We start from the raw sequence: 14,069 nt of genomic DNA, 5'->3' as shown, positions 1-14,069 counted from the left end.
AAAAAAAGATTGAAAAAAAACAAACCCTTTTACCCTTTTTTTTTAATGGGGGGGGGGGGGGGTTCTTGAAACCTAATTAGGAGAAGCACCAACTCCAAGAAAATCAAAAAAGAGAAGGCCACTAATCTTGTAATTAGGGTTCGTCTTCATCTCGGCAGCAAAAACAGCTGAATCCGAAGAATCTGACGACCGATGATGACCCACCTCGTGTCCGTGACTTTGATTTTGATGGTCCATCCATTTCCCAAAGTTCCCTTTTCCTTCTCTTCTCTGCCCCCACTGATCTCCGCCTGCAACATTTGCCCACGTGAATCTTTTCTGTATCTAAATAGTAAAACATGACAGTGATAATGGATTATATAATTATTATTGTTATTATTATAAACAATATATTTAAGTATTTACACGTAGAATAGTTTCCGTGTTTGGAAAACATGTAACAGGAGAAGTATGCTGGTTATTTACGCGCAAAGGTATATATATATATTATATTTTACAACAATTAATATAAATCCTTCATATGATTCTATAAATAAATGGTGTTAATTAATTTTTTATGAATAAAAATATATTATCTATATTATCACCAAAAACTTACGTGGAGCGAGGCCATTGTCTGAAGCGGGAGGCGTGAGAGAGAGATCAGTGGTACAAGTAGAAGCCGCGGACTCGTCCTCATTGCTCGCGCTCATCGATTCCTTGCCCTCGCCGATATCCAAAGAGCAAGGCCCAGCCGAGGGCAAAACCGTCATCTCATCTCTCCCGGCGGAGGAGTGGTGCTGCTCCCGGAGCTTGCGGGCCATGATGACGTGCCAGTGGTTCTTGACGGCGTTGTCGGTCCGGCCGGGGAAGAGCCTGGCGATCATCGCCCACTTGTTTCCGAACACTCTGTGGGCCGACACGAGCCTCTCTCCTTCTTCCTCCGTGAAGGCCCTCTTGTTTATCCTCGGATCCAGTTGGTTGAACCATCTCAATCTACAGCTTTTGCCTGTTCGATTCGTCCCAAACGTACATTGATTGCAACGCACGATATATCAATGATCCACTCTGTATGAAATTAATGAAAGTGTACCCTCGATGGAGTACGAGTCTGCACGTTTTTTGTTGGGTAGGAAATCGGGGTCCGTACTAGAGTTTCATGCAAAAATCTAATCTCTAACTAAAAGTTGTCTTGTTACATATACCAAATATCTTTAACGAGAGTATTCAAGAGTTGATTTCATGGCATATGATTTCTAGGTAGAAACTGTATATAGATATATATGTGTGTGTGCGCGTGTCAATGTATTTAGTATATCGAGATGACTATTATAAAATCCACTGAGGAATAACCGACTTACAATATAATAATATAAAAATTTCACGTTATATGAAAACGAAAAACCACCATTAGAAAATATTTTTTGTAGGAGATAGAAATGAAATATACTTTGAACCACAAGGAATTCGTTTTTTACCCATTTGAAATACATTGCGAGTTAAGAATCCATTAAAGAACAGAAATTGATAGATATATAAAAATAATTTAAAAAGAAAAAGAGGAAGTACCTGATCTACCGACAAGGTGTCGAGCAATCAAGTTCCAGTTCTGGGGACCAAACTGGGAAACGAGCTCCTTGAGCTTGGAATCTTCAGACGGTTTCCAATGTCCTCTCGCGCATACTTTTCTCTTTGTTCCCTTCATCTTTCTCTTGCTCTCCTTTTGTAATTCATCATCACCGACACCGAACTCGAAGGCTGATGATGAGATCTTGCTTATCGGTTGATCATCGCTTGTGTTTTGGACGCAGTTTCTAGAGAGAGAAAGTTTGGTGAGAGAGTAATGTGATGGATCACATGTCGGAGTCACCAAGTTTTGTTCCTCGAATCTTGTCGACGACCCATTGACGATGTTGCTGCTGAGATCTTTCCCATGGAGCTTTAGGTTCATTTTTCTTTTTTTACTGAGAGAAGGATGAGAGAGAAACAAGAACTGTGAAAAAGAGAGAGAGAGAGAGGTTTTCAAAAGGAGGGGCCTTTCACTGTATGGTGGAAAGATGAAGATGTCAGTTAGACGTATAATTTATAAAAATAAAATAAAATAAAATGTTTGATTCGTGCAAAAAGAGAGGGATTTTAATCGAGTAGTTGAGGTTTATTATACGTATCTAGAATTAATCAAATTATGAATCTAACAATCCCATACAAAAAAAAAATCCCGAAATTAATTTACTCAAGTGATCAATTTTTTTATATATAAAAAATGGGAAGAAATATGTGACTCGCTTGGTAATAAAAGCAAAGAAAGGTTACTCAGTTGTGGAGTAATGAGGCCTCAATCTACACGTGCACACTGAGCAGGTGAGGCTTGAAAAGTCGGTGGTGTTTGTTACTTTCTTGTGCATGGAGTTCGAGACCCGCACGTGTGCCTCGACTGATATCTTCTCTCTCTATATCTTCTTCACTTACACAGATATACATATACATATGGAGAGAGAGAGAGCAGTTGTGAACTCGAAAGTCGAAACACTTCGATACGTTATGCATAGTATTGAAGATCGCGTGGATTCTTTTAACGTTGAACGTGTGTGCGTTACGGGGAAAAACAACAGAATCTATCTTGTCTGCTTCCGACACAAACCCACATACTCTAGAGAGAGAGAGAGAGAGAGAGAGAGGTGCTTTGTGGTCTTCTCCAGAGGAAAACGACTACCCATGGCCCATGAGAGGCATGATGTTTGTTTCACAACATACATACATACATACAAACATACATACATACATACATACATACATACATACATACATACATACATACATACATACATACATACATACATACATACATACATACTTATATTTAAGAGGAATTGAACATATATATATAGTTCATAATATATTTCATTGATTGTTGCATCTACATGTAAATTGAAAAAAAAAACTACCATATAATTGTATTAATTGTCTCGTGCATGGGTTCTAGAGGTAAATAATCCTAAATTATTATAGTTATATATCATTTTTGAACATATTTTACACAGTTAAGGGATGATAAGATAATCGATTGAAATTCAGGGAAAAATGTGAATAATTTTAAAAGTAAGAAAAACAATCTACAAAAAATAAATCATTTTCTTTTAATTTGTAGGACCATACGATTCAGAGCCTGACCCAACGGTTGATCCGGCCCAGATAGAAAGTATCGAGTGCAAGCTCTTGACTATGGACTTATTGGGCTTTGTTCTTTGACAGATAATGGGCTTTTGTGGGCCCATTAGCCGGGAATGTCCTTATTGGGCTTTCTTCCTTAATAGACTGGATTGGCATCTCAACAACGCCGGATAAATTCTCCGGCCACCGACTCCGATTCCGATTCCCCGGTGACCGGAGACTACTTGATCCTTGTGTCGTAGCTGGACAATGAACCTCACATTTTTGTGGGGGTATAGTTTTTTGCAGAATCAATATTATAATAAATAATATATTATTGTCTCGAAGTCTGTGCTTCCATAACTTTTGATTGGACCGTCGAGACGACGCCGTATCATTTTTCTCGAGTATTTCAACAGGGTATCTTCATTAAATTTAAATTCTTCTGATAACGCGAGAAAGAAAATGATATAATTCCAAACTTCTAAAGATGTCTATTCTGAGTTCCGACGTGGCCTAACGTTCTTCGCTAGTTTTCACGCCCGTCAGGATTCTCTCTCCGATGTCGTCCGTCACAATTTTCCCGAGAAAATGGATGGGAAAAAGCGCCGCAGCCCTCCACTCTGTCCTATCGTTCGTCGTTTTCCTCTTCTTCGATCTTCTCGACGCGATTCTCTGCGTTTTCTACGAGTTCCTCGACGGATCTTTGGAGGCAAAACCTTGTAGCTGTTACTGTAGGGCTCGTCGTGTCGGCGAAGATGAGTTGTCGGAGACTCTGTTTCGGAGAAAAAACGTGTTCCGGGAAATGGGGTCTTCTCCGTTCCTGGAAAGGTTCAAGCTTTCCTGGAAAATCGGTGGATTCCCGGGAAAATCCCCGTTTTCCGGGAAAAATCCTGCGTCGGTGAACAGATGGTCGGATTGTGGATGTGAAACCTGTGTTTCGTGGGTGAAGAACGGAGACGAGAATCTTCATGTCGCGGTCAAGACTTCTTCTTCTTCTTCTTCTTCTTCTTCTTCTTCTTCTTCTTCTTCTTCTTCTTCTTCTTCTTCTTCTTCTTCCAGAGGTGATAATTCAGACCAGTTTTTGTTCTTTGTTAAGTTTACATGTGTTGCGCAATGATTTTCGTTAATCTTTGCCATTTCCTTGTCAACTACAGAAGACGACAGCGAGAAATCAACAGAGAACGTGATCTTCATACATGGTTTCATGGGATCATCCTACTTCTGGACAGAAACCGTGTTCAAGCACATAAGCAAAGACCATTACAGGCTATTCGCAGTCGATCTCCTAGGGTTCGGAAGAAGCCCAAAGCCGAGAGAGAGTCTCTATACAGTGAGAGATCATGTAGAGAAGATCGAGACATCGGTTATTGGAGAGTACCAATTGGATTCATTTCACGTGGTTGCGCATTCGATGGGTTGCATCATTGCCCTTGCCTTATCCGCTAAACATTCCGGCATTGTCAAGTCGGTCACCCTCGTTGCACCGGTGAGTTAGTGGTGTCTCAAAATTCTGTTTGTGGTAGAATCTTGTATTGTGTGTACTTGAAAGTGTCGTATCATTTTTTATTTTCAGCCTTATATTGTTTCGGGATCGAGTTTAGTTGCATTAAACGTACTCGCGGGTAAGAAACTGTGGCCTCCAATGGCGTTTGGTTCGGCGGTCATGTCGTGGTACGAACATGTCGGTCGATGTGTCTGCTTCGTCGTCTGCAAGCATCACGAGACATGGGAGTGGCTCTTCAAACTTCTGACATTCAAAAGGTATACACTTTACTCAACACATAACTATATGGGTAAAACCCCTAAAAAACCTTCAACTTGCAAAAACATATACAAATAAACCTTCAACTTGAAAAACTATCATTCAATCCCCGAACTTGTAATTTTTTACTGAATAAAACCTCGAACTTGCAAATTATTGCTCTAATAAATCTTTGACCGGTTTGACCACAATCTCAGGTGATCGAAAATCTACGTATTAACGGATTGCTGATGTCACCTTATACACGTTATCAATTTTAATTTAAAAAATGACATCAGCAATCCGTCAATACGTGGATTTCTGATCGTTTGAAATTATGGTCAAACCGGTCAAAGGTTTATTAGAACAATAATTTGCAAGTTCGAGGTTTTATTCAGTGACAAGTTACAAGTTCGGAGATTGAATGACAGTTTTTCAAGTAGAAATTTTATTTGTATATATTTTTGCAAGTTGGAGGTTTTTTAGGGGGTTTACCCTAACTATATATATATACCGATAGGGGTGGCCGAAAAAACTCGGAATTCGGATACTCGAGATGACCCGCAATCAGGTATCCGACACATGTATTAATTATATAGTTTGCATACAATGTATATTGCCTTTTTGTCAAAATTTTGTCTTTGAATTTCAGATATCCGAGAATTATTTCCGGATACCCAATTTTCTGGTAACAGAATTTAGATTTGGGTATTATTTAGTGGGAATTTCGGTTTAGAGTTGCATTCACGTAACCCGAAAATCTCGGTTATTAGAGCCGTGTTCACCCCTATCTGTTGATATTCTGAACATCTTGAAAACTTTTGTGAAATTGTTAGGGAGGTTCCATGGAAGATCAACGACATAACGAAGCATACCCATCATTCAGCATGGCACACCATGCACAACGTCATATGCGGTGGGTCCAAATTCGCCGACAAACATCTCCAAACCCTAACAAACTCCGGCGTCAATATCTTCCTCCTGCATGGAGATCGTGACAGAATCGTCCCTCTGCATTGCTCCGATGACGTGAAGATAAAGTTTCCGGCGGTCCAAGTCCACGTCATCACTGGAGCCGATCATGAATCGTTGATCGTCGCAAGAGGAGACGAGTTCGCTGGTCAATTGGACCGCATTTGGAGTTCTTAAACCGAGTTTAGTTCGGTTTGGTACGATTAATGAATTCGAGAACCGAACCGGTTATAGAATTGGTCAAGGTTTTTAGCTCACTTCCCTAGTCCTCGGATCTCAGAAACTGCGTGCCACGTCGTCTTGTCTCTGTGTGTAATTTAGTATTGATATAATTTCAACTGATTAGGCAGTACGCAACTTTGTAATATGATTTCAAGTTTCGTCAGTTGTCACCGCACGTAAAAGCGTTGACAAAGCAACAACGATGTTAATTCTTATCCCATTATTGTAATAAAAAAAATTGTGGTTATATCTCGTTTTATATCATCGAGAGGACGGTCCAATCGTTCAATATATAGTAATCAATTATTATTTTTTGGAATAATCAATAATATATATCGAAATCTCAAATCGGGTTTTACTGTTTAACATTCTTTATTTGGTGCCCACGTCAAAAGACCAAAGATAGGCCCTGTTTTCATGCGACTTCTTCAGTTTCACAGAGAGAGAGAGAGAGAGAGAGAGAGAGAGAGAGAGAGACTGTGTGCGTATTGCATTGAGCAACTAAACTCGCATCGGTGTTTTCATCGTTTCTTATCTACTACCGGTACGAAATTTTCTCATCATTCTTATAATTTTCCGAGAAAATCTTCCATTTCCCAGTCTGTTCTCTGCTTGTTCTTTTTACTTTCTCGGTTTTTTTTCTCAGTAGGGTTTCTGGGTATACAGCCTCTTCATTGTATCATCTTCTCTTTTCTCTCTCTCTCGCGTATTCTCCATCTTTCTATTTCATGATTCCACTGTAGATCATAACTCACACTCTATGCTTCTGTTTCTCTTGTTTGGTAACTCTGATTCTGGTTTCTGGGTATTGAATTCTACGACCAGAACCCTTAGACTCGTCGTCACATGACCAGTTTTGTTCCCGATGTTCCTCGCGACATCTCTGATCAATCTCTCGTTTCAGTAGTGATCCGAAATGGGCGAGAGATCAAACCCGACGTATCTTGGATTCATCATCGCCCGAAAATCCGTAATCTTCTTGTTCATATCGATTCTGTTCATCCTCTCTTGGTTCTTCATCTTGCGTTCCACGAACCAAAACCGCGTTCTTGCTTACGTCTCCGTACCTGAACCCACGCTCCTCCCCCAAATCAACGACGTTTCGAACGGTTCGACGATGCAGAACGAAGGAGAACAGAGAGGAACAGAGAGATCAAACGTCAAGGACAAAACCCTCCAATGCAAGGGGAAGGTTCCTCCACTGGCAGAGCCGCTGAAAGTGTACATGTACGACATGGATCCGTCGTTTCACTTCGGGTTACTGAACTGGAAACCGGAGAGAGACGGCGTCGTTTGGCCGGACATCAGGGCTGATAATGTTCCTCGGTACCCAGGTGGTCTGAACTTGCAACACAGTGTCGAGTACTGGCTCACGCTGGATCTGTTGTCCTCAGAGCTTCCAGAAGCTTCTAGAAGTCACCGGGAGGCGATTAGAGTGAAGAACTCGAGCGAAGCCGATGTGATATTCGTCCCGTTCTTTTCGTCTTTGAGCTATAACCGGCTTTCTAAGGTGAATCACAGGCAGAGGAAGAACATGGACAAGGAATTGCAGGTACACGTACAAAATGTAAACCAAACATCGTTCTTAAACGTTATCATCAAATCCGTATTCCTGAATTCTGGTCCGAACCCGGAAAGCAGGAGAAGACGGTGAAGTTCGTGACGGCGCAGAGAGAGTGGAAGATATCAGGAGGGAGCAATCATGTAATAGTGGCTCACCATCCGAACAGCATGTTGACCGCTCGGCTCAAGCTTTCGCCTGCAATTTTCATACTTGCGGATTTCGGGAGGTACCCTCTACGCATAGCCAACGTCGAAAAAGACGTCGTCGCTCCATATAAACATCTCGTCAGGTCATACGTTAACGATACGTCGGATTTCGATAGCCGTCCTGTCTTGCTATACTTCCAAGGAGCAATATACCGTAAAGATGTAAGCTTTTTCTCCTCGTACTTGGTTCCAGAACTGGAGTATGTATACATGTATTCTGTCCTGACCCGGTTCGTTTGGGCATCTGGGCAGGGAGGATTCGTAAGGCAAGAGCTGTATTACCTTCTGAAAGACGAGAAAGACGTACACTTTGAGTTCGGGAGCGTACGGAACCACGGAGTAAGCAAAGCGGGAGAAGGGATGAGAGGATCGAAGTTCTGTCTGAATATAGCCGGAGACACGCCCTCATCGAACCGCCTCTTCGACGCCATCGCCAGCCACTGCGTGCCGGTGATCATAAGCGAGAAGATCGAGCTGCCGTACGAGGACGTGCTGAACTACAACGAGTTCTGTCTGTTCGCGAGGACGTCGCAGGCTCTGAGGAAGGGGTTTTTGGTAAACATGGTGAGGAGCGTGGGGAGGGAGGAGTGGAGGAGGATGTGGGGGAGGCTGAAGGAGGTGGAGAGGCATTTCGAATTAGGGTTTCCGGGGAGGGAAGGGGACGGGGTTCAGATGATATGGAGTGCCGTGCGGAGGAAGCTTCCTCTTGTCCGGATGAAGGTTCATAGACATCAACGCTTCTCTAGGTCTTCCTCCTCATGATATTGAAAACAACTTGTAATAAATAATAATGATATAGGTATATCATTTTGGTGTTGTTAAATCAAATTGCTATTAAAATTTAGATTTTTTTTGTTTCTGTTAATCCATTCGGTGGACGATTTTTTCATCTTTTTTTAAATCATCGATTTTCTAGTATCCACATTTTTCTATATTTTTTTTTAATTATCGGAGGGAAGAGTAATATCTTCTTTATATATATATGGAAAATAGTATTTTTAATTTCTAGATGATCCAAGCTTCCAACCGAATTTAGGGGGTTTTGTAATGTTTCTGAGCATATATATATATAGTTATATACAAACAAGCATTTTATTGGCATTTATGCCGAAAATAAATTAAAATTACAATTTTAGAATGAGAATAAATTCAAAGACAAAACAAGTGAAAACCTAATCCCTAAAACCACGTCGACGGAGAAAATGGCACTCCCGTCGCCTTCCCTCCGACTTCTTCACCTGCACTCCGTCCGTGTCTTACCCCCAAAACGGATGCGTTTTGCGTTCGACAATGACCTTCGATCTTCCTTCGCCGGATATTCAGCGGCTTCCCTCTCCGTCGTCGCAAAGTCTGCCGCCGGGACGAGGTCGAAGTCGAAGTCGAAAGGGGAAGCTCCTCCGCTCATCGCTACCGTTTTGGAAGACGTAATCGCAGAAGATGAAGAGACTCTCGAAGAAGTTCAAGAAGAGCTGGAAACTGTCAACATTGCCGAAGATGTCACTCAAGTGAGTTTCCTCGCCGTGAATTTCCTCGAAATTGCGTACCTTTGCCACCCACGAAACTCTCGGGAGCCCCAAAACCTTATTAGTGTCCGGGTATATTCTTCGAGGTTACGAAGTGAACTCTGTAATATGCGAGAAATGATTCGTTTCACTTCAAGCTTAGTTCAACGCCAAAGACCCATTTAGTGTTGTTTTGTTGTAAATTGGTTGATTTGGATTTCGAATTTCGTTGATTTTGATCCTTTGGAGTGTAGTTGATTGGGAGAACGCCGATGGTGTATCTTAACAAAGTCACAGATGGATGTGTTGCGGACATTGCTGCTAAGCTTGAATCCATGGAACCCTGTCGAAGCGTCAAGGACCGGTGAGGGACAAAGTCGCTGCCTTTATTATTCCTATGAAAGTTTTTCACTTTCTAGTTTCGAGGAGTAGCTTTTGATGTTTTGTTACTGATATGTGGGTTCGGTCTTATGGTTGAATGCTGACTCAACGTACATGTTCCCCTGTCTAGTTTCCGAAGTTAAACATTTCATTCCAATTCATCTGTGTTCCTTGTCGCAGGATCGGCCTGAGCATGATAACTGAGGCAGAAGAAACTGGAGCCATCAGCCCTGGAAAGGTTGTTACTCATATGCTTTTCCATGTTCCGTTCCTTAGGCTTATTGGGTTCTGACATTTTTTGATTGCTTATTTGGTGATATGGGGTTGTTGACGATATGACCAAGCAGACCGTAATAGTAGAACCAACAACTGGAAACACAGGGCTCGGGATTGCTTTCGTGGCAGCAGCCAAGGGGTACAAGCTTATAGTCACCATGCCATCTTCCATAAATGTTGAAAGAAGGATACTTTTACGTGCACTTGGAGCGGACATTGTACTGACAAATCCTGAGAAAGGTGTGCGAGGGGCAGTGGATAAGGCCAAAGAGATTGTTCTTAAGACTAGGAATGCGTATATGTTTCAGCAGTTTGACAATCCGGCTAACACAAAGGTTTATAACTTTAAATTATCTAGCTTTTTACTCTTTATTAAACATTAGTCTGTCTCTGAATGAAGATTTCTACTGTTGTGAAGTTTCTCTTTTGTTGTTTTGCAGGTCCATTTTGAGACGACAGGACCAGAAATCTGGGAAGATACGATGGGTAATGTGGATATGTTTGTTGCTGGAATTGGTACTGGTGGTACAGTCACAGGCACTGGAGGTTTCTTAAAGATGATGAACAAGGATATTAAGGTGTCCGCTCTTGTTCTCAATTTGCTTGTTTATCCTTTTTTTAGTTCCTTTACTGAAGGATGCTTAAATCTGTCAATATCAAACCTATTATGTTTGTCATTTTGGTGGACATGGCATATGATTTGTGAAAGAAATACAGACTTGTGCTCTCTTGGTATACGACTGTTATAGTTATGGTCAACGTTATGTTGATTTCTTTGTCTGTGCGTTCTTGCAAACTTAGGTAGTAGGCGTTGAACCGGCAGATAGAAGTGTCATTTCCGGGGAAAACCCAGGTAAAAGGGCATCATCATATTATGTTTCCAAATTCGATATGCTTGACTGTTTATCAGCTTCCTCATCCTTCATAAAAAGCACAAAACATTTTTCAGGGTATTTACCAGGAATCTTGGATGTCAAAGTACTCGATGAAGTCTTCAAGGTTAGAATACTGAGATTTAAGCATGTTAGGAAACAGTGACTGTCCATTCCATAAGATAAGGCTAACCGAAATTAGTACCCGCCACGCCAAACTGCTAGGTAACCAACGAAGAAGCAATTGAAATGGCAAGGAGATTAGCATTGGAGGAAGGTTTGCTGGTATTTTACTATTTTACCATGTTCTATATAGTGTCGTATTTGGTTATCACTTACTTAGTACCTGCGCCTTTTAGATAATACATATTGCTGTTGTCCTTATGTATTAGGTAGGGATTTCGTCTGGAGCGGCTGCAGTTGCAGCCATCAATTTGGCTAAAAGGGCTGAGAATGCAGGGAAACTCATCACTGTGAGTAATATTTTGGGCTTTTAAAAAGTCAGCTTAAGATGAGGTGATTTAGTTAGTATATTCTCGTCAACAAGTGTTTACTGGCAAACAACTGAGGTATAAGGTTTAGTATCAGCCAGCAAAAATTACATTTGGCAGCCGAATCTTTAACTCAAGGGTTATTCCGATGACACAGGTCGTATTTCCGAGCTTTGGGGAGAGGTATATTCCGACAGCTCTTTTCAGTTCAATACACAAAGAAGTTCAAGAAATGGGACACTAGTAGTATTAGCCCACATGGGATTCATTATTCACATGCTCCGGAGAGTTCCCAACCAAGGAAAACGAACAACCCTCCACTCCAGACAGAGGTAAACATTTTTTTTGGTGTGTATTACCAAATCTTTTTTAAAAAAAACTTATCTCTCCTGTTTCAAGAAGATCCAGTGAACAGCTTTTGAGTGTTTCAATGTAAATATGTGCAGTGTTCATCCAAACATTGGCAAGAAGTTGACATTGCAGAGTTCTACTCCGACAAATCTGACCACTTGATGATGAGAGTTCAGAAACCTTCTTTTTGTATCTTTAAGAAATGTTTGTTATCATAATAGTCATTTCTTAGGATATAATTTTTTTTATGCATATTCCAATTTGATTTAAAATAATAATAATATACCATTGGTTTGATTCGGTTGAAGAGTTTAATTTGATTTTAAACCAGGCCAAACCAATACAATTCGGTTCCAAACAAGTGTTTTCAGCAACTGTCATGCTTCGGCCAAATTATAACCGTCCGATTCGACATACTAGAGGAACCGCATCCAACGGCCAGAAATCAAACATCATGGAAGACGTAAAACGTTGGAGTGAACTCCCGACGGGAACTGTCTCCGTCTCACCTCAGTTATCCCTCTCCGACGCTCTCCTCTTCGAACTCCATGGCCGATCTCCTCAAAACGCCGTCGTTTCACCTCTGCCCTCCGCCGCTTCACGCCCCCATATGCCGTACCCTCCAAACCCTTCTGCGTCTCCTTCGGCGGTGGAAGAATCTCCGACGCCGTCGGCAGAGTTTCGCTCTCTCGCCGGACTTCTTCTTCTTCTTCCTCTCCTCTCCGTTTTGATTCTGGGAATTCTCTCCTCCTCCTCAGTTTCGTAGCGTTTGCGTCTGGAGAGACTGAGGTCACCGAGACGGAGGCGGGAGCTGGCGAACGCGAAATCCAGGTGTCGCTTTTGAGCTCATCTGTGAAATTTATGTCTCGTCTTCGGACGAATTGATGATTTGGTATTAGGGTTTTTTGAATTTACGATGCTCAATTGCGGTGTTCTGGTTCTAGAATGACGACGTGGGTCTTTAAGTCTCCACTAGTCTTATGCTCCTTCACTTAGTTTCTCGCTAAAAGTGGATCCTTTGTTGTCTTTCTGGCGCAGTATCTCCAAAATGGGTGAGCCTAAAGTTTTCTTAGGGTTTCATCAAATGAATGATATTCTACACCGAAATCAGATCGAATTCGTGGGGGTTATATTAAGAAAGATAGGTGACTATGGCATTCTGGAAAACATGAGACTGAACATTAGATGATTTACGTGACTGGCTCGATACCAGTATTTATCTGTTTGATGAAACACTGATATTTATGCACGCGTCTTCTGGTTTATCGCCAATCTATGAATTAGATCATCTCCTGATGAACTTTTTTTTTCTGGGAAAAATGTTGGTGCAGGTGCAGGACGTAGATGGTGCTGTTGGAGTCGAGGGGGAAGGTGCCAGCGCTGCTGAGGAAGCGGAAGCATCCGTTGTTATGGCATTGCTTCGATCGTATAAAGAAGCTCTCGCTAACAACGATGAAGGCAAGGTGTCTGAGATAGAGGCATCTTTAAAGGCAATCGAGGATGCAAAGACACAGCTTGAGAAAAAAACATCGTCTTTGTCTGATGAATTGTCGGTGGAGAGGGACAGGGTTCTTAGGGTCAGTGCCGATTTTGACAATTTCCGGAAGAAGATGGAGAAGGAACGGCTTTCCCTCGTGTCAAATGCTCAAGGCGAGGTTGTAGAGAATCTGTTGTCCGTTCTGGATAATTTTGAGAGAGCTAAGGCCCAGATTAAGGTGGAGACTGAGGAGGAAGAGAGAATCACTAACAGCTATCAGAGCATTTACAAACAGTTTGGAGAACTTCTGGGTTCACTTGGTGTTGTCCCTGTGGAGACAATCAGAAAGCAATTTGATCCAATGGTATGGTTTTTGTCTTTTTCTCCAGTGAAGCCTAGATATTGTTTCTAGCAATTGATCAAACGCAGTGGCACTTTCATGGCAAGATATATAGCCATATGGATGGAAGAATCAGATAATGATACAAGAACCTCATTATGTGAATGTTTGGATGATAGATCTCGTAGCTTAGAGCTTTCTCGTGAGTTGTATTTTGGCGAGATGAGTTCAGGGAACTAAAACTATGGATTCCCTTATAGTGTCCTAAGAAGACAATGGATTCCGAGGAAAAGTTTTTGGCCTGCATCAAAAGGGTTGGATTCTTGATTTTGCAATTCTTGTCCTGATTTCTGACAGATGTAGTGTTCCTTTGTTTTGTTTTATGGTGAATGTAAAAAGCAACATGAGGCGATCATGAGAGAAGATTCAACGGAGTTTGAAGAGGGGATCATCCTTGAAGAATACAGGAAGGGGTTCATGCTCGGTGAAAGGCTCTTACGTCCATCAATGGTGAAAGTATCGGCTGGTCCTGGACCAGCCAT

General features: G+C 41.6%; 5 protein-coding genes across 6 annotated transcripts in view; 4 read left to right on the top strand and 1 right to left on the bottom strand.

The window, feature by feature from the left end:
- Positions 1-56: 56 nt before the first annotated feature.
- On the bottom strand, positions 57-1,992 carry LOC104827252 (myb protein-like). Its single transcript, XM_010560391.1, has 3 exons — positions 1,549-1,992; positions 599-988; positions 57-290 (listed from the first exon to the last, which is right to left on the bottom strand). Exons 1-3 carry the CDS (start codon positions 1,928-1,930, stop codon positions 73-75), a joined length of 990 nt encoding a protein of 329 aa, XP_010558693.1. The 5' UTR covers positions 1,931-1,992; the 3' UTR covers positions 57-72.
- A 1,602-nt stretch (positions 1,993-3,594) lies between these two features.
- On the top strand, positions 3,595-6,314 carry LOC104827251 (probable lysophospholipase BODYGUARD 4). Its single transcript, XM_010560390.1, has 4 exons — positions 3,595-4,193; positions 4,287-4,618; positions 4,706-4,893; positions 5,710-6,314. Exons 1-4 carry the CDS (start codon positions 3,692-3,694, stop codon positions 6,020-6,022), a joined length of 1,335 nt encoding a protein of 444 aa, XP_010558692.1. The 5' UTR covers positions 3,595-3,691; the 3' UTR covers positions 6,023-6,314.
- A 199-nt stretch (positions 6,315-6,513) lies between these two features.
- On the top strand, positions 6,514-8,692 carry LOC104827250 (probable arabinosyltransferase ARAD1). The gene is made up of 3 exons (XM_010560389.2): positions 6,514-7,619; positions 7,709-7,999; positions 8,090-8,692. Exons 1-3 carry the CDS (start codon positions 6,984-6,986, stop codon positions 8,597-8,599), a joined length of 1,437 nt encoding a protein of 478 aa, XP_010558691.1. The 5' UTR covers positions 6,514-6,983; the 3' UTR covers positions 8,600-8,692.
- Positions 8,693-8,996: 304 nt separating this feature from the next.
- Positions 8,997-12,007, top strand: LOC104827249 (probable S-sulfocysteine synthase, chloroplastic). Of its 2 annotated transcripts, XM_010560388.2 has the most exons (11): positions 8,997-9,342; positions 9,594-9,703; positions 9,901-9,958; positions 10,068-10,331; positions 10,437-10,574; positions 10,798-10,849; positions 10,946-10,995; positions 11,094-11,153; positions 11,265-11,341; positions 11,517-11,691; positions 11,806-12,007. In XM_010560388.2, exons 1-11 carry the CDS (start codon positions 9,040-9,042, stop codon positions 11,926-11,928), a joined length of 1,410 nt encoding a protein of 469 aa, XP_010558690.1. In that variant the 5' UTR covers positions 8,997-9,039; the 3' UTR covers positions 11,929-12,007. The 2 variants fall into 2 exon arrangements, with proteins under 2 accessions (XP_010558690.1, XP_019059718.1); XM_019204173.1 differs by lacking the exon at positions 11,806-12,007 and having other exon boundaries at positions 11,261-11,341.
- Positions 12,008-12,193: 186 nt separating this feature from the next.
- Positions 12,194-14,069, top strand: part of LOC104827469 (protein GrpE-like) — a gene marked incomplete at its 5' end in the record, with an annotated part of 2,610 nt that continues 734 nt past the window's right edge. Inside the window, 3 exons of the mRNA XM_010560640.1 lie at positions 12,194-12,541; positions 13,042-13,551; positions 13,927-14,064. Of these exons, the coding sequence (XP_010558942.1) occupies positions 12,194-12,541; positions 13,042-13,551; positions 13,927-14,064 (996 nt within the window). The remainder of the gene's footprint in view (positions 12,542-13,041; positions 13,552-13,926; positions 14,065-14,069) is intronic.

The sequence above is a fragment of the Tarenaya hassleriana genome, unplaced genomic scaffold, assembly GCF_000463585.1.
Source record: "Tarenaya hassleriana unplaced genomic scaffold, ASM46358v1 Cleome5, whole genome shotgun sequence".
Classification (NCBI taxonomy): domain Eukaryota; kingdom Viridiplantae; phylum Streptophyta; class Magnoliopsida; order Brassicales; family Cleomaceae; genus Tarenaya; species Tarenaya hassleriana.
This window is presented reverse-complemented; position numbering and strand designations above follow the sequence as displayed.

Excerpts from the sequence above, each read along its gene's own strand:
- LOC104827252 (XM_010560391.1), bottom strand. The coding sequence starts at position 1,930 with ATGAACCTAAAGCTCCATGGGAAAGATCTCAGCAGCAACATCGTCAAT. Across the intron at positions 989-1,548 it reads ACACCTTGTCGGTAGATCAG|GCAAAAGCTGTAGATTGAGA; the intron begins GTACTTCCTCTT and ends CGAATCGAACAG. Across the intron at positions 291-598 it reads AGACAATGGCCTCGCTCCAC|GCGGAGATCAGTGGGGGCAG; the intron begins GTAAGTTTTTGG and ends CAAATGTTGCAG.
- LOC104827251 (XM_010560390.1), top strand. The coding sequence starts at position 3,692 with ATGTCGTCCGTCACAATTTTCCCGAGAAAATGGATGGGAAAAAGCGCC. Across the intron at positions 4,619-4,705 it reads CGGTCACCCTCGTTGCACCG|CCTTATATTGTTTCGGGATC; the intron begins GTGAGTTAGTGG and ends TTTTATTTTCAG. Across the intron at positions 4,894-5,709 it reads AAACTTCTGACATTCAAAAG|GGAGGTTCCATGGAAGATCA; the intron begins GTATACACTTTA and ends TGAAATTGTTAG.
- LOC104827250 (XM_010560389.2), top strand. The coding sequence starts at position 6,984 with ATGGGCGAGAGATCAAACCCGACGTATCTTGGATTCATCATCGCCCGA. Across the intron at positions 7,620-7,708 it reads ACATGGACAAGGAATTGCAG|GAGAAGACGGTGAAGTTCGT; the intron begins GTACACGTACAA and ends CCCGGAAAGCAG. Across the intron at positions 8,000-8,089 it reads GAGCAATATACCGTAAAGAT|GGAGGATTCGTAAGGCAAGA; the intron begins GTAAGCTTTTTC and ends GCATCTGGGCAG.
- LOC104827249 (XM_010560388.2), top strand. The coding sequence starts at position 9,040 with ATGGCACTCCCGTCGCCTTCCCTCCGACTTCTTCACCTGCACTCCGTC. Across the intron at positions 9,704-9,900 it reads TGTCGAAGCGTCAAGGACCG|GATCGGCCTGAGCATGATAA; the intron begins GTGAGGGACAAA and ends TCCTTGTCGCAG. Across the intron at positions 10,332-10,436 it reads ACAATCCGGCTAACACAAAG|GTCCATTTTGAGACGACAGG; the intron begins GTTTATAACTTT and ends GTTGTTTTGCAG.